Source organism: Oculina patagonica, chromosome 13 (assembly GCF_052425735.1).
Source record: "Oculina patagonica isolate OP01 chromosome 13, crgOcupat, whole genome shotgun sequence".
In the NCBI taxonomy this organism is placed as follows: Eukaryota; Metazoa; Cnidaria; class Anthozoa; order Scleractinia; family Oculinidae; genus Oculina; species Oculina patagonica.
In genome coordinates, this window is record NC_135770.1 from 2,973,933 (window position 1) to 3,000,448 (window position 26,516).

Sequence of the window (26,516 nt, forward strand, 5' to 3'; positions counted from 1 at the left end):
TGGGGACATTTGAGGGGTTGAGAGGGGTGATGTGTAATAATGCAATCATTACTCACCGTCAAATAACCCTTAGAGTCTTTCACCCACCCGATTACCACGTCGCTACCGGCCATTTTCCCGTTCCCTGAAGAGAAGCCGAAACCAACCCATCCTGTAGTTGCCGCCTCAACAGCGAACGAGACGGTTTCCTTATCCCAGTCAACCGTCCAATACAGCTTCATCAATTCCGCTGGGTCTAACACTGCGTGGTGAGCGAACTCAGAAGAAAGATCAGCCGCTCTGGCTGAGATCAAAGCTGAAAATATTACTACGAAGGAGTAGAACATGCTTGCTTGTTGCTCTTGATCCGACAACAACCAGTTTGCAAAGGTCGACAAAATTTAAGTTTGCGCAATTTAAGGTGAATATTTTGGAGTTACATTTCACGTGTTTGATCACCTTACACAACAACAATTACGTCAGGCTATCTAATTTTAACCTAAGTTGCGAAATGCAAACACGCAAAGAAGCACTGGTCTTTGTAGTATTGATTGGAGTGCCAGCCTTATTTGACAGTATTTTCATAACAACAGTCAACAGTCATTACCGACAAACCATTTCTCTCGCTATAAGTTCTGTGTTTGTCGGATTTACTACTTATCTTAGAAGAGTTGGTCTCAAGCAGGAGGGGGGGGGGGGGTGGGGGGAAGAAAGTCGGCTCTTTTCTTTGGAGACATAGCAGTGCCTGGATACGGTGCAAGTCTATATCAATCAAGCCGTTGCTAAGAAAGACGTCACCCGCAGTTTTGTCTCACGTTTCACGTCACTGAGAATGTTTTGGCGGCGTGGAATACCAAGCGAAAAATTAGTCACGGTTGACATTTAACAACCAAAAAATGGTAAATCATTTCAGAATCATTGGAGTTATTTTTAATTGGTTTAATTCCGGCAAGCCCTACTTTTGCCAGACTGGACACCGTTCTCACTGTTTGTTGTTGTGATGTCCGGCAAACTTCAAAAGAACAAACAAAATGCAAATAGCTCATGTGTTTTGTGCACGGTCAAGACCAAGACATGTGAACTAGACAATGACTTTATCAAGCTATTCACCGTGCCATTAGCAACCATTCGATAGCTACTGCGCACATTCGGTTGCCCGGCACCGCTATGACCCCTTTTTCAGTCGTGTAACAAAGGGAGTTTCTTCCCCCTCTCCCCTGGTCTCAAGTGAACGCTAGAGAAGACTAAACCAACCAATCCTGTAGTTGCCGCCTCAACAGCGAGCGATATGGCTTCCTTATCCCAGTCAACCGTCCAGTAGAGCTTCATTAAATCAGTACAGAAATAGTTTTTAATGTATATTTACTCAATCTCTGTCATAGTATTTTTTTATTAGCATATATTCAGTTTCTTGTAGTTTTTTAACACGTAGTTTAGTCATATAGACTACCCTACGTTGATTTTTGGACAAAACGATTTTTCGTCTTCCTCTTTTTTTCTTGTCTCTCAAAGTTACATGTGAGTGCAATTTGCTGTATTGATTAAATGTGTAAAGAATACTTAGTACCAAAAAAGCCTCGAATTTTGAATCTAAGTTAAAAACAAATAAAGGTCTCATATGTCATCACACTTCATTTTAAAATGCCCTGAGAGTAACGTGAAAAGAAAAATTATCATTCCCCCAGCTAGCATATTAGACATGTTATTATTTTAGAGAATAATACAGCTTTTTGATCTCATCACTTCTCTAGGTTTTTCTTCCAGGATTGTATCGTTGTTTCGCGCCATAGTTCTCATCCCCAAGGAATTTCTTTTTAAAGAAACCCTCTTATCCCCGTTAACAAATAAAGACACCCTTCGCATCTGCACCGGTTTGTAAGTGCCTTGAATAAGCTTCTCCTTCAATTCAGCTCGGAGAACTTCTCCATTTGCAGACTTTGGAATCGAAGGTATAAACACTACGCCTCCACGCAGTTTTTTGTGAGGCGCGGCGTTTTCGTCCACGTATTGCATTATTTCGATTTCTGTTAGATCTTCCTCGTTCGTACTGACAACGTACGCCATTGGTAGCTCGCCCACCTCGGGGTCTGGGACTCCAATAACCGCTGCGTCCTTGATGGCCGGGTGGGCCCTGAGGAGGGATTCGAGTTCTGACGGGGAGACCTGATGAGAAAAAGATAATTTATTTATAAAAATTGAGGAAAACGGATTGTACACTTAATGGACGGGCTATTAGAACAAAATTTATTTCTCCAGGAGTAAGTCATTGTTTTGATTTTTAAATATCACGCACAAGCGATTTAACCAGTTGATAAAAAATACTGTATGAAATAAGACAGTGATATGCTCTGTGAGGAAATGTTCAACCCTTGGTGTTTCATGCACTTGGTCACCCTGTTCATCAACCTCGTTCCCAGGGCTTTTCCCTTGGCGATTTGTCATTTTCGCCAAGGGAAAAGCCCTGGGAACGAGGTTGCCTGTTCATCTGTTCAATTGGTCTCCCTGTTCAGCTGAGTGTAGCCAGAAGATTGTACATAAGAAGAAGTTTATCTTATAAACTTTTGGTACCGCAGATACTGGAGGCAGCGTGGCCTATTGGTTAGGGCGCACAATGTAAACTACTGAGATACCATATCACAAACCAACCTGATGTCCTCTGAACTTGATCAAATCTTTGAGCCTGTCTACAATAAAGAAGCGTTCATCTTCATCATAATATCCTACATCCCCCGTGTGTAGCCAACCTTCACTGTCGATCATCTGGTCAGAAGCGTCTTGGTTGTCCAAGTAACCTGAGATGGAACCGAGACACATGCAGGTAATAATATTAAAAATTGATCATAACTTGTTTACTGTGAATCTCTAAATTTGATTGGCTGCGTTGTCTGTTGGCTGCAGATACAGCTCGCGTGCATCTTGTTGTCATATTGTGTGAATATTTGGGATTCTTAAAGTAGCGTCTTAGCCCTAGTTTTTTTTTCTTACCTTGCCTACTTACAAGCGACTATCAATTCGTAGAATAAACTCTCATTAAAAATGCGCTTAATATTGTTGCCTTGACAAAATCATTTATTTTCACGTTTTCTACACATATCGTTTTAATGTGACGCTAATGTAGTGCATGCGAATGTTTTGCACCAACTGTACATGTAGGAATCAACTAACCTTTCATCACAGTTGGTCCCCTGACGCAAATCTCGCCTCGGCCCTCAGCGCCAAGAGCCTCCCCAGTTGATACATCGCACACCTTGAATAAGAAAATAACAGATCTGAAGGTAATTTTGTGAACCTCAAAAAAAATGGTCTCAAGAAATGGCCCATGGTACAAAACAAAATTCCTTTTTGTAATACGTAACGTGGAGGGGCTTTTTTCGAAGCTCAGTGGGAAAGCTCACGATGATCGGACAAAATGTCGGCATGACAAATTAGCTGATGTAGGGGAAGGGGAAAGTTTAAATTTGCTCGCTTTGGATCAGCTAACTAATAGGCCTGTAAGGACGGTGCCTCCTTTTGTTCAGTATTGCGCACCGTTAAAATCTGTTTTTTTTTTTAATCTTTTTCGATGAAGTTTACTCGGTTTATTTTTTTCTGTCTTGGAATACAAAGCGCAAAACACTTTCGGAATTTCTGTTGCAATTTTTGGTCACCATTTTTAGGTGTTAATTTGAAATGAATTTTTTTGTACAAAACTGGGTGTTTTTCAACTTATCGTTCTATCTAACCAGATTCACCTTGACAAGTTCAGCCCTTTCCCTACCCCCACGTACGAGTTCACTGTACCTTGCATTCAAGGTTTGGTAAGAGGACACCAACCGATCCATGTTTGGCGTCTGCCGAAGGTGTCACGTGACTCATTCCAGTGTTTTCCGTCATGCCATAACCTGTTGAATGTGTCGATTTATCATGATCATGATCATCATCATCATCATCATCATGATCATTATCATCATCATCATCATCATCACCATTATCATCATCATCATCATCATCATCATCATCATTATTCCAAGCTCAAAGTACTAATTCTCCTTGCTGGCTACAGTACATTTCGCTTACTTTTGGACTGAGAAATTGGTAGTTTATCATAAGCGGATACCTGGAAATACGTGTTTCACCGAAAACGCTACATGACACTTGACCTGTTTTGAACTTTCCAATCAGACCAAAAGAGAGAAAAACATGAACCTTAAGCTTATGCGTTTTGCTAAGGATTATAAACAAATGCACTGAAGAGTGGTTGAATAAGCTGATCTTAGCTACCTCGCGGATGGCGCCTTTTGAAAATTTTGACATTCTGTTTTGAATTTGTGGTTTGTTATCAACGTTATCCGTTTTAGTCTTCCTCAGACCATCGTTGTTAAGTTTTGGTTTATTATTACTTTTTTGGAGTTTTTCTACCTTGATCATAAAAAAATACTATTATTTTGAGATTTCCTTCAATTTGAAACTTGTTTCGTATATCGTGGCGGTCCTTTTTACAACTCTTTCGGTGACTTTTATTTAACTTCTTTAACTGAAGGTCCTGAAGGGGTAAAATGAGAAGTGGGATTTTGGCAAATTTTCATTGGTAAAATGAAATTGTGGTCACTGGGACTGGGATTTGGTCACAGGGAATGGGAATCACACACAGAAAAACAATAGAACTGGTAATAGGATTTTGAAAAAATTTGGTAAACGATCCCGGGGGGGGGGGGGGGTACTTGCAGTATACATGACGGGGAGGTCCGACGTATTTTTTTGGGTTGAAAATTTACACCCTCGGTATTTTTTTGGGTCAAGAGCCGTCATGTATTTTTTTAGGTCTTAAAGTCTGTTCGATTGAATAAATCAGTAACGAGGTGCTAGGTCTTGTACTTTTTGGGGTAAAAAAAAAAATGCCAGGTATTTTTTTGGGTGTAAAATTTCAGGCTTATGTATTTTTTTGGGTTCCCAATATCAAGCTCCGTCGGACCCCCCCCCCCCCCGTCATGTATACTGCAAATACCCCCCCCCCCCTGGGGAAACGATAGACTGGGAAATGGGATTTGGGCAAAATTTGGGCTGTGAAAGAGGGGTTTATATCTCCCCTTCCGGGACCTTGTTCACTGGGAGACTTACATTGACTGATTTTTCTCAGTTGACGCAATCGTCTTTTGACATTTCTTGATGTTTCCTCGCTTAAAGGAGACGCGCTTGACATCACCTCCATGAGCGATGACAGATCAAAGTTATCAACCGCTGGATTGTTGGACAGCAGATGCACTATAGAGGCCTCCGTAGCGAGATGCGTCACCTAAAAACAAAATCAAAAGGTAAAGATAAATGTTCATTTGTCACGAGCGTGGAGCAAAGAAAAAATCTAAATTCCCGACAGGATTCGAACCAACGACATCCCAGATACCAGTTGGGCGCTCTAACCAACTGAGCTACGAGAGACTCTTGGCGAGCAAGGCCATTGACTAGGGATTCTGAGGGATATTGAGCTTTTTGACATAACTGGGATATGACAGATGATTGTTTGTTTTCTATGCACTTTTGCAAGGTTTTGCCAAGTTTTGGGTGATGCCGCACTTGTTGTAACGTCCAGTACCTCTCGGAACGAGGCACGTCATTAGGTCACAAAAACGTCTCTATGTTTCTATTGCGGATACTAGTACTGCATTTGAAACGGACGACCTGCAAGCCAACCTGATCTCCGAATTTTTAAATACTTCATGAAGGTTATTAAAATCGAACTTGCCTTGTAATCTTGTAAGAGATGAAATAAATTGTTCTGATCAAATCTTGGCATTGAAATCAAGGTACTTCCTTGATGTAAGGCTAGAGACAGGACGGCTGCCATACCAAACGTTCGGTGAAACGGAACCAGAGCTAAGATAGTGGATTTTCGTGCAGGAGATTTGTCATTAACAGCCAAGAAACCATTAGCGCTCACAATACATCCCAGAGCAACTAAGTTATAATGCGTTAGCATGACACCTCTTGGCAGGCCACCCGTCCCACTTGAGAATGGAAGAATCGCCAAGTCATCTTTTGGGTGAAATTCAATGAGCGGAAAAGCTGAACCGTCATCTTCAAAAAGGACTGAGACCGAGTCAGGGCCATCACCGTCCCCAATGACAAACAACAAATGATCAATGTCCAGTTCCCTCGCGGCCTCTTTTGCCCGATGTGCCAACTGGTGGACAGTGATGATGCACTTTGCATTGGTTTCTTTCAGCTGATTGGTCAGTTCTACGCTGGTGAAGAGTGGATTGACACCTGTCACGACTGCGCCCATCTGAAGAGCGCCGAGGAAGAAAATGGCAAACTCAGCAACATTTGGAGCAAATATTGCGATCACATCTCCTTTCTTAATTCCTCTTTTGTTAAAAGCCGAAGCGACCTTTCTGCTTAAATCCTTAACTTGGGTAAACGTGTATTTGCGTTTCGTCGAACTGCAGATCTACAAATTAAAAAGATTCGTGATAAATTTCCACACAGACTTAGAAATGAGGAAGAGCTAGGTGGATTGATCGGTTAAAGTTTAAATTGAAGCGTTTCTTCGTATTTTTCAAAATACCTTATTCTTACGAATTTTCGCGCATACTTTATTTCGTGAAAGTTCGAGAGCCGAATTTTGCGAGTATTAAATTTTCGCGATTGCAAGAAAAAATACAGAAAAAGTGTATTAAATTTCGCGATTTTGTCAGTGTTTTATGGAGCAGTCATTTATGGAGCAGTCATTTTATGGAGCAGTCAAGGAACCACAGGAAATGTACAAAGGTCTGGCTATATAATAGCTATAAGGCATGGGGAGTGCGGGACCTTTTTTGGTCCCAATTTACAAGAGCGAAACAGTAATCATAGGAAGGGTGCTAGAAAACAAGACGAAAAGATATTTTGGTGTTGTCAATTTTTTTTTGTTTTGATTTATAATATGGTATTTATTTTTGCGTGTTTAAATTTCGCGCAATGTTTTCTTCGCGCGTACTGAATTTTGCGATTATTTTGAAATCGCGAAAATTAGTAAGAATAAGGTATTTTAAATATACTTTCTATAAGCATAAGCGGCTCTCGACAAATCGGGCAAATATGGAGGACATAAAGGACAGACCCCCTCGGATGTACATTGTGGAGGGGAAGAGGGGAAACGTGATTGAAATTTGAAAGAACAGACGCGTGGGCGACTTCAGTGACCCTGGCCGTCACGCTAAGACGGCACGAGACAGGGCACAACCGCACTTGGCAACATTTTGTTTATTTTTTTCCATCAGTTCCGTTGCAAAATTGCGGACGGTAAATTTTTATCCCTACCAAACTTTGCCAAGTCTTACAAAACTTCAAAAGCGCCGGAGTCCTGCCTCTGAGCAGGCCTAGACAAATTTTTGTCAAGCGTCAAATCCGACAGATTAGTCGACGATTGTGGAATTTTTACACCTTATTTCAGGACTTATGCTTGTCAAGGAAATATTACCATTTCGATCGGTTGGTTGCGTCCATTGGAAAATAAACTTCAGCTAGTCTGGCTAGGCTGCTCAATCCAATAAAGTACTATGATATATACTTTTAGCTCCAGTGCTGTTACAGAAATGCACCTGACTACAGCGAAATTAAATTGAAGGCTTTGTAACTCCGTTCTAGACTTAGTAACTGAAGCAAACCTTATAACGAACGGAGCGGAAATAATTTACTGCTAAGACTCTGTAGCCGACTGTGTACATTTCTATAGTGATAAATCTATTCTCGCCAAGATACCATTGACACAAAATCTGCTTGTTTTGCTCAAAAGGTACTGAATTTACACATATCTAAGTGCGTCACTTTATATATTGTTCACTATGATTACAACAAACTTAACGTCACGGAAACCTTAGATCAGAGAAATGACTTTAGGAATGCATCTAACTGTTGATTGTGTTTATACAGTACTTATAAACTCACAATTGCTATGCGGTTTCCATATTCGTCAAAGTCTCTGAATACGAACTCAGGCCAGGATAGATTTTCAGGGATTGACACGTCCGGGTGTATGCTTTTTACCGCCATAGTTTAGCAGTACAATCGTGAAGACGTGACATATCGAAGGATATTACGAAATCGCTTGACTGTCTACGGATTTAATTACTGAATTAATGAGCTTTAATACAGCTTAAGGCTCTAGCTAATTTCAGTAGTAATTAAATTTTTTACGTAATTGTTATTTGTGGGGGGGGGGGGGGGGGGGGGGGCAGGGGGGTCTGAACCTCCCGCCTCCCGTACCTTTCTATAGCTGTTCTCCCCTGTTTGTTCCATTCCATTGCGAAATATAATGAAACGTTACGAAATTTCACTTGTTTTCTCCCGGTTCCCGCCACCGTAAGAATCCCGCTTCCCGCCCTCTCTCCTCTCGCTTCCGGCACCCCTGTCCCCCTCCACTTATTTGCATGATACACCCTCTCTAGATATTTTTTTAACTTCAGGACAGGAAGCGAAGTCTATGGACACAAATGGAAAGATCACCTTCCGGAGCTGTGAAGTGGGACGGGGGGGGGGGGGGTGGGGGGAGAGGGGAAGGGAAGATTGTGGGAAGGGGTGTGTGCTGCAAAGGTGCATAAACCATGACCATATGTAACGATAGAAAATGAAAACTGATAAATAAAAAAAATATACTATTTTTAGGGCCAACCCTAAAATTTACAACCTATTCAAGGGAAAAATGATAACTTCGGGGACTCTGAATTTTCTCCCATGCTCGTGTCATTGTTGAAAAATTCATCTTCATTATAATTCATTATAATCTTTATTAGTATTGTGTGAACGGCTTGTTTTTATTTCTTTTCTGTAGCATTGACAGTTTAGCGGGTTGTTCAGTTTAACAGATCATATCCCTCCGCACCCTCCCCTCCCCCTTGGAACTTTTGAACAGGGGGGCACAAACGCCCCCTAGCATAATAGCGTCTGTAAAATTCCTCTACTTTGGGAAGTTTAGTATAATTTTGAAATTGAATAACCTACGACTCACAAAGTTGACTGTTTAAATCATTCTGAAATGCTTTTCTCAGCAGCATCAACAGATATTTGTTACATGACCTACATTAACAGGTTTAAGTTCGCTATTTTTGTCAGAGGGAATGGTTTTCATGTTACGTCATAAAATTCTGAAATCAAAATTCACTAGGCCTGCTAAATTTTTATTGTCATTAGGCGAAAGATGAACGAAAAGTATATCTTTTTTGCAAATTTCCAGATCGATAGTGTCATTCGTTTTTAAAACAGAGCATTTTGAATATTTGAGTTCTCCGTCGTATGTGGACTATGTGACATCAAGCTGAGTGCCGTGACAAAGCTGTTTTGTTTGAAAATAGGGCTTTTCTTTCCATTTTGTGCAGATTGAACATTTCAGATATAATAAGTGGTGTTTATGTGAAAGTGTGCTAGCTCTTAAACCAAGGATAGCTGCTGTTGTAAACAGAATGGAGTTCCAGATGGTTTCTCTGACATCACGGCGGCCATAACTGTGTCCCTCTGCAGGACACAGTTATGGCGGCTCCATACTAAGCTTTATAAATTTGCGTGGAAAGGTTCGGCAAATTACTTGTGAACGGTACACCGCACAGACCTGAAACTTGGAGAAATTGTCAGTTATCTATTTATCATCTATAATATTTGAAATTGATAGCTTCTGTAGTTGAATGGTTTGGAATTTATTTTTTGATTGCGTGACAGTGAAAACCAGCAATAGGCACTGCAAAAACAAGTGACGGGAAAACGTCATTAATAACTAGAGTGGTTAGAACACGAATTTGATGCAGGATGCCAATTACGAAAAGAATCGTCTCCTTAAATATGATGGCTTACTGACCCGACGGAGTCTTTCTCGGGAGTAAACAATCAGAAGAAACGGCTGAATTCAGGCTACAGTCAACTCTCTCTAAGACGGACACCCTTTGGACCGACCGCAGCTGTCCGTCTTAGAGAGGTGTCCGTCTTGTAGAGAGTCGAGGTAACATGACACCAGTAATTCTGAGATTATAAAGCTAAGCCTTTGCACCATGCAACAAACCTTTGCTAACTGCAACAAGACTAAGATAATAAAAGGACCGTATTTGCCTGTCAAAGCAAACATTTGAGAGCTTCTACAAACTGAAATACTGTAAGTAGAAAACGACATCTTTAGTGCCCATACACGTAAGCAGAGAAGTAATCCGTTAAAATGTCATTATTTTGGTTATTAAGCTTGGTATACACGTATCCTTAGGGCGCTGACTAACTTTGCTTTAGGTCGATACGGAGTTTGGAAGTATTTTCACTAATAAAACATGATTAAAAACACTTCTCAAGTGTCCGTTAAAGATTTCAAAGTGTCCGTTGTCCGTCTTATAGAGGTGTCCGTCTTTCAGTAAAATGACTGAAAAACGGCAGGGACCATCACCAGGTATCCGTCTTTGCTTATGGAGGTGTCCGTCTTATAGAGGTGTCCGTTAAGAGAGGGTTGACTGTATTGGAATGTGATACAGTAAACACCAGCATAAAAGAATAAGTGGATTAAGAACACGCAGGCTGAAATTTAGTTAAAAAAAGTACCATATACATAATAACACATTCGGCTTGAAAATGAAAAAAAAAATAATAAAAATAAATCACTTTATTAAGTGTCAATGTATTTAGCACTGTTGTGCTAATTGTGGACACTGTAAATAAATAAATATTGCAAATCGAACATAAACTTGTTAAAAACCCAACTAGCAGAAGGCTAACCAGTTGGCTTTTTACAGAACGTGAAGAAGTTGAAATAGGGACGACCGAAGACAAATCCATCTACTGGCAGGGAGGTGAAGTTGAACCCAGGTCCTCTGGATTACAAGTCCAGCGCCTCCAGAACTGCCCCCCCCCCCCCCCTCCATAATGTAATATTATTGCCTTGATTAATGCAGTAAAGGTTAGTTTCATCTATTAATTAAAATGTTTTGTTTTCATCTGTTGGTAGTCTATGCAGTATTTAATTTTTAGAAACAATTTTAAGAACATTTTCAGGCTTATTTCGCAGAAAACACCCGATATATAAGAACAAAATCAGCCTGAACCCTAAATATTCTTTAAAACAATCAAACCACCATACACAATGACAATCTTTAGACTTCACTGGTCTCAAATTGGCAATCTAACCTCATGTAATACCATCATAATCTTTCCACTCCTAGGATCCATTTTGCATTTTAATTGACAAGGTCACGTGACTGGGTTTTATTTGCAGTTTCATTTGGAAAGGAAACAATGAAGTCGGAAAGGAGTTTGGGACAATGGAGTCCTTAAAAGTACTTGGTACACTTGTAATTTTTATTTGTTCAGCACTTCTCGTTACATTAGGAATAGATGTATTTTGTCCAATAATTTACACAGAAACTTGAGAACGCTTTCAATTAATCATTTGGTTCGATAGTCGTATATACAATTCTCTGTTATAAAATATAAACACTCTATGGTAGACTTAATTATTACAAAGCAGACACTAAAGTGCCTCTTAATACTCGGGCAGGTAAAAATAATCTCGCCAAGGCTGCACGCTCTATAAAAAAATCATTTAACCAAAAGTTGCTCGGCAAAAGAATTCTAACTGTAAACCAAGCAAGTAATATTACACATGAATTTAGAGAAAAAAGTGATGTACATCGCTCTCACAAGACTACAAAAAAAATATAGCAAAAGAACTTTAGTAGATCATTAAATTTTACTTCTAGGAAGTGTGCAAAATTCATGTAAATCTCTATTTTCTACTCTCCACCGAGGTTGTAACAGTTTATAAAACACTACGGCAAAAGTTACGGCACTATATGCAACAGCTTTTTTGTCAAGCAACCTTCTGCAAGTTAAGGTTTGCACATTTATGTTAAGTTGATACCTGAATATGCGAACTAAGTTCCAATACGTTTACCATTAATCACCTGAAATTTAGCTTGATCTTTCTGACACCAAAGAAAGAGTACCCCTAACAACAGCCGCCGTTCTTAACGACGAAACCAGCAACGGTCAAACAACAAATGCCAACAAATGCTGTGATTATTTGAAAACAAAACTACCTGGCCAAAAACGGTTGAAAATATTTGAAAACCGTGGCAAGAGGGCACCCTCAGTTGGTAGTTAACTACAACACTTGTACCGCTTCGTTTTTCGCTAAAGCTTGAAGAGTTTTTACTCGAAATAGCTAACAGCTACACCAAACAAGGCGCGACTAACTTGAGTATAATTTTTTCATCCATCTGTTCACTTAGTATCACCTTTTTCGTCGGTATTAGTTAGGAATAACTAATCAAAATTTTTTCTAAGAACAGGAGTCATTTTTCATAGTACTTAGCTTTTATCATTTTGACGCATTACATATATATATACCTTGCAATTCTTAAAATTTTCCTGAATTCATTAGCGCAATAAAATACTTTTCGGCCGGATGCCGATTTTAGTCACTGTCAGCAGCCGCGCCTGCGTTTTGACCGGCCAGCTTGTTTCTCCATCGCAGTGAAAGCCTCTTCTTGTCTTGTCGAGGGTTTGAGCCGTCCGTGGCGGACTGTGAATCAGCAACGTTATCAAGACCGTCCGGAAGAGACGATGTTAAGGGTGATAGGTCCTCCTCCATGACTGTGGGTAGAAAAAAAACAACAACAGTATCAGTATACAAATTCTCTTCAGTGGTTTCCTAAGAATGTTCGAGTAATTGTTGGGAGAGTTTAAGTTTCGCATTTCCTGTTAACAGTCGGGGCAACAAGTGCCAGTTTGGCAAATCTCCGTTGAAACCCTCGAAGAGTTTCCGAATTATTTCATCCAATCAAAAACTAGCGCGAGTGCTCACGAGTACTCTAAAAGCAATCGCGCGTACAAATACGTCATGTTGCTTAGCAACTTCTGGGACGAAAACCGCGGGCTCAGTCACTATTAGGAAAAGTGATGTCGCCATCAACTGGCACTTGTTCCCCCGACTGTTATCTGTATACAAGATATTAGGTTGATCTTTTTAAGCAACATGGCTTCGCCCACAAGAACAATGACAATAGACGGATTCGACTAACGTGTTTACGTCCGTCTTGCCGCCAAATTCTGACTACGTGTTGACTCATTAGAGAGGTTACAATTGTGTAATTTGGGGTTTTCCTTGGTGTAAGAATCTGTGACTTTATTCTTTGTTTTGAAGTTATTGTTTTCCTACGGTATATCTTTGAGAAGCTTTTTGTATGAAAAAGTCAAAGGTATATTCGATCAGTTTAACAAACAGTAGGAAAACAGCAAAAAAGAAAAAATCTAAGTGCACATGGCTGACGCGCGGATGGCGTAGGTTCCAAATACAAGTATCCAATTTGATGTTTTTTTTAGGGATACTTGTAATTGGAGACCCACGTGATCGCGTGGCAATTACGCGACGAATAGGCGAGCGCGGAGAGCCAATCAAAATCGAGAATTTTGTTATAGATCCAATTAAGGGACTTAAGATTGATAGAAATTTACAACTAATCGCTTAAAAGGAATTTGTATAAGAAGCAAAAGGTAGTTAAACCATAAATTCAAAAGAATATTCAACAACTAATTTCTTCAAGTGATGTTACCATACTCTTTCAAACAACGCAAAAAAGAAACATACGAGAGACAGAAAATAAACAACTTGAACAGAAAAACGCTCACCCAATTTATTGCTCAATATTCTTGGTGACGTCACGGCACTCTTCGATCGATTACGTATGGTCGTCTTTTCACTGTCAGATAAACTAGCAGTGGGCGCCGTCTGCGCACGCAACATTAGATGGCGTACCCCCGCTGACAACACCGGAGTGGGAGGCTCACTTCCTGGGGCTTTCGGCACAGGACAGAAGACTAGCGAGGCGAAGTCCTCGTAAGTTGTGGGTTCTTTGTGGTTCTTGACGATACGCTCAATGCACGCTGCGCGTTCTTCGTAGCTGGCAATTTGTAAAGGAATCATACAAAATACGGTGGGTGAAGAGTGGGGTGTAAATTGTGACGAGAAAGAATTTGTTCTCCAGTAGTTTGTGGAATTATTGATTGATGATTCAAAAAAACTGAAATACGAAAAGGATAACAAGGACTTTAGTGTGGACGGGATTAACACGGGACAAAAAAGTTAAAAATCATATTTTTTCTGCGTTACAAAAAGCCGTGGCCCTGGTACCAGAGGTTTCTTTTGTTTTCTCATTTGATTTGAACCGGTAAGTGGCGGCGGCCAGCCGCAATAGTATTTATTTACCACGAGTCGTCAAACAGAACAACTTCATTTCACGCAAGAAAAGGATACTATCTCTCATACACAGGAAGAAGTTCTCTGCTTGCTCGGCTGGCGTTGATAGCAGTAGCTCTGACCAGGGATGGCAAAACTTTCCTGTCAACTAAAGCACCATCGAACAAAGGTCCAAACATCGGCACCTTGCAAAAACAGAACAGAACAAAATATCATAACATGTTCATTTATACTATACGTAACAAAAGCCCAATACAAACTCTCTGGAGTTCTGAAAAGTGCATTGGAAAAACAACGCGTGAGAGAAGATAAATAAAACATTTTTTTGCAGCCTAGTAGCTTCAAAAGCAGGTACTTCATCCGACTTTCCGTAGCATTTAGTGGCTAGGAGTATTAGGGTTACGGGCCCGTATGTCTTTAGGAATTTGTATCTCGAATCCTTTAAGATGTAGCGCGTCCGAATTATATCGCAAATACATTCAAAACCTATAAAAGCTAATTAAAAAACTGCAACCATGCTCATTCACTATAATATATTTTTTTGTTTCCTTACCTTGGGTTTCTTGATGATTTGTATTCTAAACAAATGGTTCTTTAAAGGATAAATGACGATCATCACATGTGCAAAGTCAGTGTTGACGATCCCGTGTCTGTAATCACGATAATGCTCTGACCACACAATGTGTACCTCGTCATTACCAATATGACGAACCTAAGAAAAGAATGCAGTTAGAACTCAGTTTATTTTGCTGACATGTGCGTGCAAGCACAATAATCTTGTCTTGTCGTGAAACAAACACAGGAGCTCATGACAAGGAGTGTTCACCTTGTACACTTTACAAGCAAAGTCTGAATTGAGCTATATTTAGAATTTATCCGGCAGGTGTTCATTGTGCCCTTAGCTCTGAGGAACCATTAAAAAACGAAACAACAACAACAAATAACCAAACTAATATCTTTCATGTCATTACCAATATGACGAACCTAAGAAAAGAACGCAGTTAGAACTCAGTTATTTTGCTGGCATGTGCGTGCAAGCACAGTGAACTTGCTTTTTTGCGAAACAAACACAGGAGTTTATGACGAGGAGTGTGTACATTGTACACTTTACAAGCAAAGTCTCTATTGAGCTATATTTAACAATTATTCCATAAGCCCGCGTTGGATACGAGGTGGTAAATAGCCAACGAGGCGCGAAGCGCCGAGTTGGCTATAACGACTCGAATCCAACAAGGGCGAATGGAATAATTGTTTTATTAAATTCTTCTCAAGCATGTTCAAATCGACTGGACATTTCATTTTGATGTAAACGAAGTGATAGTATGAGGAGGCGCGAAAATTTCTGGCGCGGTGTTCACTTCTTGAGTTGAATGAAACATACGAGGAAAGCGAGCAAGAGAGTTTTCTTCAGAAGATTTTCCTCAAACAATCCCCTCTAAAGTCGTCTAAATATCCTGGAAATTGTGACAACAGTTAAGATTTACGAGAATATCCGAAGCAAAACCTTTTCTGGAAACTACAAGTCTTGTGCAAGTCGAACGAAGCAAGTGTTTACATTGTACTTCTTTACGGCTCCACGGCTGTCATCAAGACTGCTATATTATTTGAAGCGAAATTGAGCTCAAAGTGGAACAGGTTTATTGAAGAATGAAAGAACAAAACCAAGATTGAAAGGTAACAAACTTTACTGAAGTGCTGAGCCTAGTTTTATGACGAACACTAAATGAAACTGTGTCAGTTTGCCGTTCTTTCGTAAATTATTTGCTGCTTTTCTACTTTATTCACTCGCTCTTGTTGTGCGTTCAGTTTAAAAGTATTATTAATTACACTTTTCGCATCTATCCTTTTGTTTTGCGTAGTTAAATTTACTATGGTATTTCTGTGGTTTTTGTAGGCACCGCTAATTATTTCTTGTTCATAAAGCTCGCCAAATTCGCTGTTCAAAACCATGTTTTTGATGGAACTGTCGCTCCCGCAGAAAAATTTTAGCTTGCCAACAGTAACGCAATCATTTTCCAAATAAGGTCAAACTAAGGTATACGAGCTGACAACCGGGATTGAGTGAACCAATCAGAATGCTAGAAATGCAATATCCGAGGTTGAGAATTTAATAATTAGAATTTATCCAGCGGGTGTTTTTTTGTGCCTTTAGGTTTGAGCAACCATTTAAAAAGCGAAACAACAATAACAACAACAAATACTCAAACCAATCTCTTACAAGAAATAAAAAAGTATATATCATCCAAATGTTCATCAAGTGGTGTACGTGTTTTTCAAGAAACTGACCGTTACAGCTTTTAACATGTGTTTTGATTACAAGTATCAACAAGACGCTTAAAGCTTAAAGCTTAAAACCGGGCGGTTAATGTTTAACTACTTGATTAGGCAAGTAAAAATTCCTGCTCAGGCTTTCAAATTTCTATTTTTTCTGAATACTGAATAACCTAGGTATTGAAAACGTTTTGTGTGCAATCTTGAATAAATGAACTCAAACCAGTTAAATGGCAGTACAAATGATCTCCGACCATATATATTATATATTTCTCGCTAAAAAGAGCGGCGTAACCAGAGAATTACAGTATTTGGCTCCTGCTCAAATGAAACGAGTCACATAAATAATATAAAAAAAAACGAATAAAACGAGTCAAATATCAAGAATAACAGAAAAACTTCTAAACAAAATTACAAAAGAAAATAAAAAGACTAAAAAAGGGTATGAATTAGATCACACGTATTAGATAACAGATGCTGTTAAAAATCCCAACTAAACGTGAAAAAAAGATTCAAGATGAGGCGAAGAAACATTTGAATTGCATTAAAAATTTTGAATCCTTAAGGCTGGTTCTCATATGATCGCCCCGATCGTCTCTGTCGCTTCTGTCGCTTCAAAAAGTTTGCTTGCTCCAATCGCCTCAGACTTTGCAAACGACAGAAGCGACAGAGACGATCGAGGCGATCATATGATAACCAGCCTTAAAAAGCCGTGAAAATAGCATACCGTGCTAAAATGTAATTAATTATCCGTGCCAAAGGGCAAGTTTTCATTTTTTCCGTCTATTATTTCACACGATCGCTTTACCGATTTAAATTCCATTCTAGTTTAAAGAAATTATTATATTATTACTTTGCATTTCCATTTTGTTTTCTTAATTCTTGAAAAGTGTGCAAGTAAAGTTTTTACATCAAGAACAAAATAAGGTTCTTTTGTTGTGTAAACATTCAATTCGACTGTGACACACGACTTTGTTGGCCCAACTGTACCCGGATGGAAATGGACAAAATGGACACAATTCTTGCTAAATGAAAAACATCTTCAAAGTAGAGTCTGACCCAAAAATGCTTTGGCTACCAGCCGTTTTTAAATGCAGGAGCTTGCTGCAAAAACATTGCGTGACTGATGTAAAATAGCTTCGACCTGTCGAAACAATCACCGGTTTCGGACTCCAGTACTCGCTTGAGTCGAACGCTTGAATAATTGACATAATTGCACAATAATTGAACGCTTGACAAAATACACATAGTTATTTGCGTTTTTTGTCGTAGTAGTTCACTTGGCCGCTTACTTGGTCAGGATTCAAATCCCGCTCTTTTGATATTTACTCAGCAGGAGCAATTAAAATTTTATCTAATACCCCGATTTCTGTTAAACGTGAAAGATATATTTTTGTGTTTTTATTCAAGCGTTCGACTCAAGCGAGTACTGGAGTCCGAAACCGGTGATTGTTTCGACAGGTCGAAGCTTTTTTACATCAGTCACGCAATGTTTTAAAAAAAAAACATCACACAGTGCCTCAATCTATAAATAGATGCCGTGTTCGTTTGAAAAGCCTAAAAAGGCAACTATAAATATAAACGTGAAAAATGAAAGAAACATGAAAAAAGTTTTAGATGAATTTTTATTCAAGATGGGGTCAAGAAACATTTTAAAAGACAAAAAGATTTAGAAAATTTCAAAACCGTGAAATTTTGCTTGCCGTGGTAGAATTTAATTACTTAATTACCCGCGCCAAGATTTCATTTTCATTTTGCAGACCATTTGTTTTACTTGCTGGCTTTACGGATCCTTTCACAAATACCATCATAGTTCGTAGAAATACTATACATTACCATTTTGTTTACTGAAGTCTTGGGAAGTGTATAAGTAAAGCTTTTACATCCAAAATAAGATTATTTTGCTGTGCAAACATTCAATCGTCTCTGATACGCGACTTTGCCAGCTCAATTGTGCACGGATGAAAATGGACATAATTCGTCCTATTAAATGGAAAGTATCTTCAAAGTATTCCGGCTCAAAAATGCTCTGGCTACCAGCCGTTTTTTTAAGCAGTTATGCGTAAAGCTTGCTGCAAAAACATTGCGTGACTGACGTAGCGGTTTGGAGCTGTCAAAACAAACATCGGTTTCGCAAATCCAAACGCTTGAATAACACAAAAATATATATTTCAGGGTTTTAGATAAAATTTAAAATAGAAGAGTGATTTAATAGCCGGGTTTAATAGCTCCTGCCGAATAAATATCAAAAGTGCGTGATTTGAATCCTGGCCAAGGAAGCGGCCGAGCTGGTCTGGAACGATTTACCGACACGACAACGACAAAATTCCGGGCGATTTATGAACCGGGCCGGCCCAGTCTCCGCCCGGTTAAAAAGCAAATATTACTACGTTATATTACGAACACATTGTAATTTCAATTGACGCGACTCGTTGCAAATAGCAAAACTAATTCCTTGCCCAAAAAATCAGTCTTTACCGATCGCAAAAAATTGATATCGCAAGACATCGCCAATCCACAAAATTTAACTCGCCAAAAGTGTACCACACGGTTAAAAGAAATACTAGACTCAAGCTGACCTTTCTGTTAAATCCAGTGTTATCAGAAGCCAAAGGCATTCTGGTAGACACGTGAAACATCACTTCAGTTGTTGAAGTACAGTAGTAAGGCGCCGTGGTACCAGTTGAAAGATTCTTCTCCAGTCCACCCAGAAATCCCGTGTGCTTGGACAAGTCCACCTGGAAAGTGAACAAACGCATGATGTGATTGGCTAGTGAAAACTGCTTATTCTTACGTGCGCTCTGATTGGTTATACAAGTTCTTAAAGAAACTACGTCACGAATGCGCTAACTGAAAAAAAAAAAGCTTAAGTTCCTCCTTCGTAATCCGTCTTAAACCCTGCCAATTTTTCTTTCGCAATATTTTTTTTTGGTTTATCATTACATCTTTGGTGTTTTTTTCACTAAGTTAACTATAACAGTGAGGTTTACTTCGAATTTTAAGGTTATTTTACACAAAAGTTGTTACAATATTTTCTTACCTCCCACGCCAGACCTGCCACAAAGCGTTCATATTCCTCACTGCCCACACCGTTGGACATAATCGAAGTCTTGTCTTCTTGACCCTGTGCTACGTACACCAAGGCTATTTTGTGAGTCTCGCGACTGGAAGAAAGAGAGTCATACCGTACTTACTAAAGTGACTCTACGCACCCGATAAAAGCACACAGTAAAATTATTTGTCTTTTGGCGTTTTTCCCACTTTTCTGTTTAACCGGCTACATGCTTTCCCGCGCTTTTCACCGGCTCATGCTTTCCCGCGCTTTTCACCGGCTACATGCTTTCCCGCGCTTTTCATCGGTTGCAATTTTTCCGCGCTTTTCACCGGTAACACATTTTCCCGCGCTAATCGCGGTTACACGTTTTCCCGCGCATTCAACTTGACGTGTTTTCATTTCTGATTGGTTACCCCATTGCTTGCGAGCCTGACTCGTCCCCAGTCGTCTTTTGAGTCCGTCTTGAGTCGACTGCTGAACACGGATAGTCAGCTTGCGAGCTGAGCCTGATAACACGCTCAGTGATTTCTCTGGTTTCAATTTTACCACGGCCATTATATATAAAACAGCTGTATTACGCTGTAGATATTCACTTACCACCGTCTGTTGTCCAGGTTCTTCAACTCCCGCAAGAAACGGTCAGTCTTTTTCAGCAGGTCAATTTTAGATCTGTGAACAAAGAGCAATCGTTGTTAAAGCTCTTAACCAGCGCTCAAATCCCCTGTGTTATGACAATAGCACCCGCAGTAACAAGACAACTAGTTTCTTCAACACGAAGACAACTTCATTCACGATGTTCTTCTTGGCCCACTTGCATTACAACAACAACACCCGAAAACTTCAGCGCTCACAAAAAACCCACAGTAGAAACAGATGAAGCACAACAACCTTTCGGATCTGTTCGGAGGAATTTCGGAAATTATCGGACACAATTTGAATCTTATTACTACCTAGGGTCACTGATTATAAAAAGAAAACATAATTCTTATTCCCACTTCAGCTGACGTCTTAGCGCAGTGGCAGTTTCTCTCACCTTTTCTCCGAGGTCATCATACCGGTTTGACTAACTACAAACCGGCACAACTGGAATGGCGACATAGGCACTTCATATGGGGGAGGACTGGATGCCAACGACGAGAGACTGGAGAAGAAGTTCAGAATACAGCATTAACGTGACAAAAAAACTGCAGCAAACCTCAAAATTTTTTATTACTATGTAAAAAGTGTGAATTGTACTGGATTCTACAAATTGGGAAACAAATAGCATCTCATGATTGTCTAGATCCTTACAATTACGATTTTTTTTACGCACTAAACCAGTACAGTAAAAACCCGTGAGTAAGAACCTAATTATTAAGAACCTGTTAGGCTAAAATTTGCCAGTCAGACCCCTTAACGCTTTTTATAAGAACCCTTTTTAGTTTAATATTTGGAAATAGGTTCTTATTTTTTAAAACCGATTACAAATTCTTACTCTTAGGGAAATAAGAAAAGTCGACATTCTGGATTCTATTTGGAGACACCTAGGAGCCTTATCACTCCAGTTGCAATGTAAATGCCAGTGTTAAAAATCATAAAATATTTTTGATACAATCACAAAACTATAAATAAAAAGAAAAGGATGAATACCACTAAAAATTCCATTAAAAACAATGTGGATTTTTGTTCAGAAAATAAGAACCTATTAAAAACCTAAATAGCCTAAATTTGTGCTATTACCATTTCTGTAAGAGCCTGTTTAGGCTAACGTGGGAAAATGCAGGTTCTTACTCGTGGGTTTTTACTGTATTTAATAGCATTATAAATCAAACCTGGAATCATTTTCATCGTTTTCCACTCGTCTATTCTCGCTGGTGTTCTGCTCAAGGACAGAGTCTATGACGTCATACTCCATGTCACTTAGCACACTCTCAGGGGAGGGACCAGGCTCATTCAGAGAGTGGTCTGGGTACAGCAAACACTCTTGGCTGGAAGCTCCAATGCTACACAGGAGCTGAGAGTATAAAAATATTCAAATCAGTAAAAACAAGCGGCTCGGAAAAACATTTCCGAGTTCTTTCAAGAGTCAAATCTGTGACCTTCCGCAGTGCAGACTGTTCGCTTACTCTACCACTGAGCTACAGGGGACTCGTGGAAACTAGGCCATATAACTAGGTTCAGGCGTTTTCCGTGGGCTCGCGAGAGCTAGTGATCGAGAAGATTCGCCACCATGCTGGATGAGGGCAGAGAGAGGTTTGGAAGCGAGGAAAAGCGCGAAAGGGGGGGGGGGGGGTGTACTGTAAATTTAGCCTTACTCCTACTCCCTCGGACGCGTTTTCTTCTCTCACCAATCCTCTGCAGAGTACGAATCCAAGATGGCGCTCGCCCGATCAAAATGCGTTCGCTCGCTAAAATACGCCTGCGTGGCAAGTTAGGTTCAAATGCGCCAAACATCCCGCGTACAGCTAGTAATAGTATTGTCTAAGAGTGAGATATGTATGGAAATAAAGGATGGTTTGTTTTAAGCTTGGAGAAAGACAATGAGAAAGATATTGTTCAGGCACTGACACAACCTACTCGGAAAAAAATCGAGGAGTCGACCTATGACCTTCCCGCACACCAGTCGGACGCTGTACCACTGAGCAACAAGAGATCCGCGGTAGCTAGGCCATATAACTACCTTCATTTTGCGATTTTGAGAGGAAGGTACAATTGGAGTGTATTAAATTTCGCGATTTTTATCTATTCCTCAGTATGAAGCTTTGACCTCGAAACTGTAACAACATTATTAATATGAAAGTCATCGTAAAAACAGCAAACAAAACAATATACACAGAACAAAACATAAGGTATTCAACAGTCTAAATCCCTAATAGGTTCATCTACGACTGCAAGAGCGAGATTTTGAGGAACTTGGCGGCAGAGAACAGTTCGAACAGTGCGACTGATAGAGTGGGAGATAACTAATGGACAAAATTAAACAAAAAACTCCTAAGCATGAAGCTCAGACATGTTAGAATAAATTTCGCGATTTTTTCAAATCACGAAAATCGCGAAATTTAGTACTCGCGAAATTAAGTGAGAATAAGGAAGGTTAGATGTGAACTCCAGTTGGGAGAACTTGGAATTTCTTTCCCGCGCAGCTTGTGTCAATGTCTGATTAACGCCTTTGTCTTAAGGGAACTTTGTCATCATAGATATTTTAGAAACATCAGAATAGAGAACTTACATCATCAAGTCTATCCTCAGCTACCGGTGTTGAAGTCTTCTTGTATCGAACAAGCGGGTGTGATGACGATTTGTTGGATCCTCCACGGCTTCGATTTTGTTCTTGGACAGGAATATCCTCTGTTAAGTCGGGCGTTGTTCCTTTGGGCAAAAATATTAAACTGGTCAGATGTACATGAAAAATACAGTCATACTATGTTAATATGCAACAAATCTCCAAAGTATAGGAAAGAACGAACGCAACGAAATAAACGAACGGAACATAAAGAACGAACGAACGTATGAACGAACGAACGAACGCAACGAAATAAACAAACGGAACAAAACGAACGAACGAACGCATGCCGGAAAGAGTGCGCCCAGCAAGCGATCGTTCGCTTCAAAGTCTAGGAACGAACACACGAAACGAAACGAACGAACGAGCGAATGAACGAACGAACGAGCGAGCGAACGAACGAACGAACGAACGAACGAACGAACGAACGAACGAACGAACGAACGAACGAACGAACGAACGAACGAACGAACGAACGAACGAACGAACGAACGAACGAAACGAAGTGAGACAAACAAACAAGCGATCGATCGATTTCTCCTATTTAAAAAAAAATGCAGTAACATACCACTATCCTGGTAATCTTCCTCTTCCGTCGAGTAAGGCCCATGTAATAAAGTGTAGTCCCAAACGTTTTTTCCCGTCATGTCACGCGTGATCACGCGAACTTGCGTGGCTGCTGTACTTGCGGGAACTTGGTTCGCCACTGAGTCAGGCAAGTTCTAAAAAATCAACAAACACATCGCTTAAAAACTCGTCTGAGAAAATATTCAGTGTGGCATTTTCTAAAATTCTTAAGAGTAGCTATTACTTCACCACATAGTATATCTGTTCAGGAAACCTAATTGCTTAATGAAATTTCCCTTGACGCGGGGTTCGTGAAAGTTAAAATATTCAAACTCCCTAAACACATAGACATCTCTATTCGCGCGCTCAAGATACTTTCTAATAATACCTGAAAAATTGCATATTGATGAATTATCAACGATAGAAATAATCATCGGAACTGAAATCTTACCTCAAGGGGCAATTCCACCAGTGATATTAATACACTGTCATTCAGCACGAAAAACTGAAACAATAAATGGAAAGGGAGAAAAAGGAAATTAAAAATAACACCCTACTCCATGGGAAATGTACGTTAGAAAACCAAAGCATCGACAGCATTTAAATCGGCGGCACTTTTAAACCTTACAAACCAACCTGTACATTAGGAGCATTAAAGATATTGGACGACAGCTCGTCAGCTTCCGCGTTTGGGTTATCTTCATGTTCGCTGATTAAACTGTCCACTCTGGACGGGCCAGCACCGAGTGGATAGTGACCCATGTGATTCACCATATGCATCAATACCTTAACAAAACAACAACAGAAACAATTATACAGTGTGCGACGAACAAGTAGTAATAACACAGACAGAAGAATAACGTATTAATGTAGTTATGCTGTAGTCTTCCTATGTTGTTTAACTCCGTTTGGACGTTCTGCCCCTTAGTAGCTTAGTGCGTACCCTTTTTCAAACAATTTTGCAGAACTTTTCCAGGACTTTTCAAGGACTCAGTTAATTTTTCCATGACTCTAAAATTCACATTAACCCTTTCACTTCCAAGGTCTCGATATTATTTCCCCTTACTTCTGTACATTTTTATAATGTTAGTCTGAGGATTCAGTTGTTACTTGAGTTTAACTGATTTCCAGAACTATCCAGAACCGGTAGTTTTTTCAGGACTTTCCAGTCCTGGAAAGTACCACAATAAAATTCAAGGACTTTCCAGGTTTTCCAGGACCCGTACGAACCCTGTGCTGAAGGCGACGTGGCAGCGCGCACTGAATTATGACGAAAGCGAACGCAAAATAATGCTTAGTTATGAATTTGATATAATAGTAAATTCACCGCCGTGGCAAATTTGTAAAACTGACGTTTCAAACGCTAGTCTTTCGCCAGAGTAAAAGACCTTTATCAACTCTAAGTTGACTATCACGCAAAGTGTTACACAGGTCTGCAGAGTAGCACAAAAACTGTTTTTCTTTAGAAAATGTATTCGTTTGTTCATAGACGTAAATAATGAACTGATTACGCCTTGTGAACATACAAATATTTTTTTACTTGTAGAGTTGCTTACCAAGACCTGAAGCTTGAAACAACCAAGAATACGGTGTTCTCTAGGCCACGGGGTAAAAGGTTAACTGAAAAAAAAAATGTCACTTACTGCTCTCGCTGTTAGCTCCACAGAATCCGACTTTGGAGGAAAGTCAAATGTATCTTGACCACATGGTTCTACGAATAAGATTGACAAAAAAAAAATTGTTTTCATTTAAAAGTATTGTTCACTGCTGTCGGACTGCCTTCAAATTTCTCTTTTGCACATAAACTCACATTGTAGTCAAAAGTTTCTTGCAATACAGCAGTTTACAGGTAGCAGGAGGAGAGAAGGGTGGTGCTAGGGGGCAGGGGTCCTATCCTTCTAGAGGGAGTTGTTATACTCTAAGCCACTACATGATACAAGCAATTGGAAGTAATAAGCACCGATCCGAAGGATTATGGTACTTTTTGTGTTTTTTTTTGCTACACACCATCTATATTTCCATCGTCTCCACTGTCTGGCTGAGTGTCAACTGGACTGCCCGGTACAGTGGTAGACATTCTGTCACCCTCTTGCACCCGAGCTAATCTGATAGGCCGACCGTCACCACTGATAATGGTCGATATGTTCAGCTGTTTGGTTCTTTTCTTTGGTCCCTTGTTTGACGCGGCCATTTTTAACACCTTCAAGTAAAAAAAAAAGAGAAATACAATAATAGATTACTCACTGGCTAACCTAGAAAAGTGGAGGTGGATTGGGCAAACGATCAGAAAACACCTGAACTGTGTGACAAGACAAGCGCTATCTTGGAATCCGCTGGGTAAGATGAAATGGGGCCGCCCGAAATTTAGCTGGAAACGATCAGCACGCCAAAATGGGTCGGATTGGCAAAAGATTGATACATTAGCTCAGCATCAATGACTTTTGATGCATGCCTATGCTCCTCCTTCAAGCTAAGGGACTAACTAAGTAAGTAGCCTAGAAAAGAACTGTCCCTCTTTCAAGCAATCAATTTTTCCCCCGCTTGAATGTTTTCAGAGATTTGACCTTAACTAATTACGTAGCTCTGCAAAGATCCGTGTAGTGTCTGATTGGTCGTTGCTCGTTTTGGAATTTTCCCGCGCAAATAACAACCAATCAGAGACACTAAACGAGTCTCTGATTGGTTGTTGCTCGTTTTTCAATTTTCCCGCGCAAACAACAACTAATCAGGGACACTGCACGGATCTCAGTAGAGCTACGTCATCAGTCTAAAATTGTTTTACGTCGCTCCTGAGCTGGGGAAGAATTTAGCGCCGATGTCGTCTGTCTTGTGTTTTCTCGGGCTCTGAAACAAACCTGGAACACTCTTGAGAGAAACAAACCTGGAACACTCTTGAGAGAAACAAACCTGGAACACTCTTGAGAGTATGCTGACATTCTCATCCTCGTTTGTCTTTGACATCAGTTTTGAAACTGGTATCACCATGAGCCAATCCAGCAAGCACATTAGAACTGGGGCTAAAACCTGAAAAGAGCAAAGACAAAGAAACGAGAGATTGAAGTAACGAAACTGAAAAAAAAAAAAAATACGAAGAGCAAGGAAGTTGTTGTCACCGTACCTTAAGATATAACATAATTCCTGTTAATATTAATTGTACGTAGAAGCACAACGCAAAAACATTAAACATTCAGTGACTCGAATACTAC

General features: G+C 39.9%; 2 protein-coding genes across 2 annotated transcripts in view; both read right to left on the reverse strand.

Annotated features, from left to right (window-relative positions):
* Window positions 1–1,351: 1,351 nt before the first annotated feature.
* Window positions 1,352–8,027, reverse strand: LOC144635310 (uncharacterized). The gene is made up of 7 exons (XM_078494421.1): window positions 7,882–8,027; window positions 5,699–6,403; window positions 5,077–5,251; window positions 3,760–3,860; window positions 3,145–3,226; window positions 2,626–2,771; window positions 1,352–2,142 (listed from the first exon to the last, which is right to left on the reverse strand). The coding sequence occupies exons 1-7, from the start codon at window positions 7,984–7,986 to the stop codon at window positions 1,690–1,692; spliced, it is 1,767 nt and encodes a 588-aa protein (XP_078350547.1). The 5' UTR covers window positions 7,987–8,027; the 3' UTR covers window positions 1,352–1,689.
* A 3,208-nt stretch (window positions 8,028–11,235) lies between these two features.
* LOC144634178 (ral GTPase-activating protein subunit alpha-2-like) overlaps window positions 11,236–26,516 on the reverse strand; it is a 36,104-nt gene continuing 20,823 nt past the window's right edge. The window contains exons 26-41 of the mRNA XM_078493070.1: window positions 26,218–26,334; window positions 25,318–25,510; window positions 24,954–25,021; window positions 23,947–24,096; window positions 23,762–23,815; window positions 23,312–23,465; window positions 22,690–22,829; window positions 21,293–21,474; window positions 20,515–20,622; window positions 20,079–20,150; window positions 19,467–19,590; window positions 19,006–19,164; window positions 14,709–14,867; window positions 14,213–14,340; window positions 13,588–13,859; window positions 11,236–12,552 (exon numbers count right to left, since the gene is read on the reverse strand). Of these exons, the coding sequence (XP_078349196.1) occupies window positions 12,374–12,552; window positions 13,588–13,859; window positions 14,213–14,340; window positions 14,709–14,867; window positions 19,006–19,164; window positions 19,467–19,590; window positions 20,079–20,150; window positions 20,515–20,622; window positions 21,293–21,474; window positions 22,690–22,829; window positions 23,312–23,465; window positions 23,762–23,815; window positions 23,947–24,096; window positions 24,954–25,021; window positions 25,318–25,510; window positions 26,218–26,334 (2,259 nt within the window). The 3' untranslated portion in view covers window positions 11,236–12,373. The remainder of the gene's footprint in view (window positions 12,553–13,587; window positions 13,860–14,212; window positions 14,341–14,708; window positions 14,868–19,005; window positions 19,165–19,466; window positions 19,591–20,078; window positions 20,151–20,514; window positions 20,623–21,292; window positions 21,475–22,689; window positions 22,830–23,311; window positions 23,466–23,761; window positions 23,816–23,946; window positions 24,097–24,953; window positions 25,022–25,317; window positions 25,511–26,217; window positions 26,335–26,516) is intronic.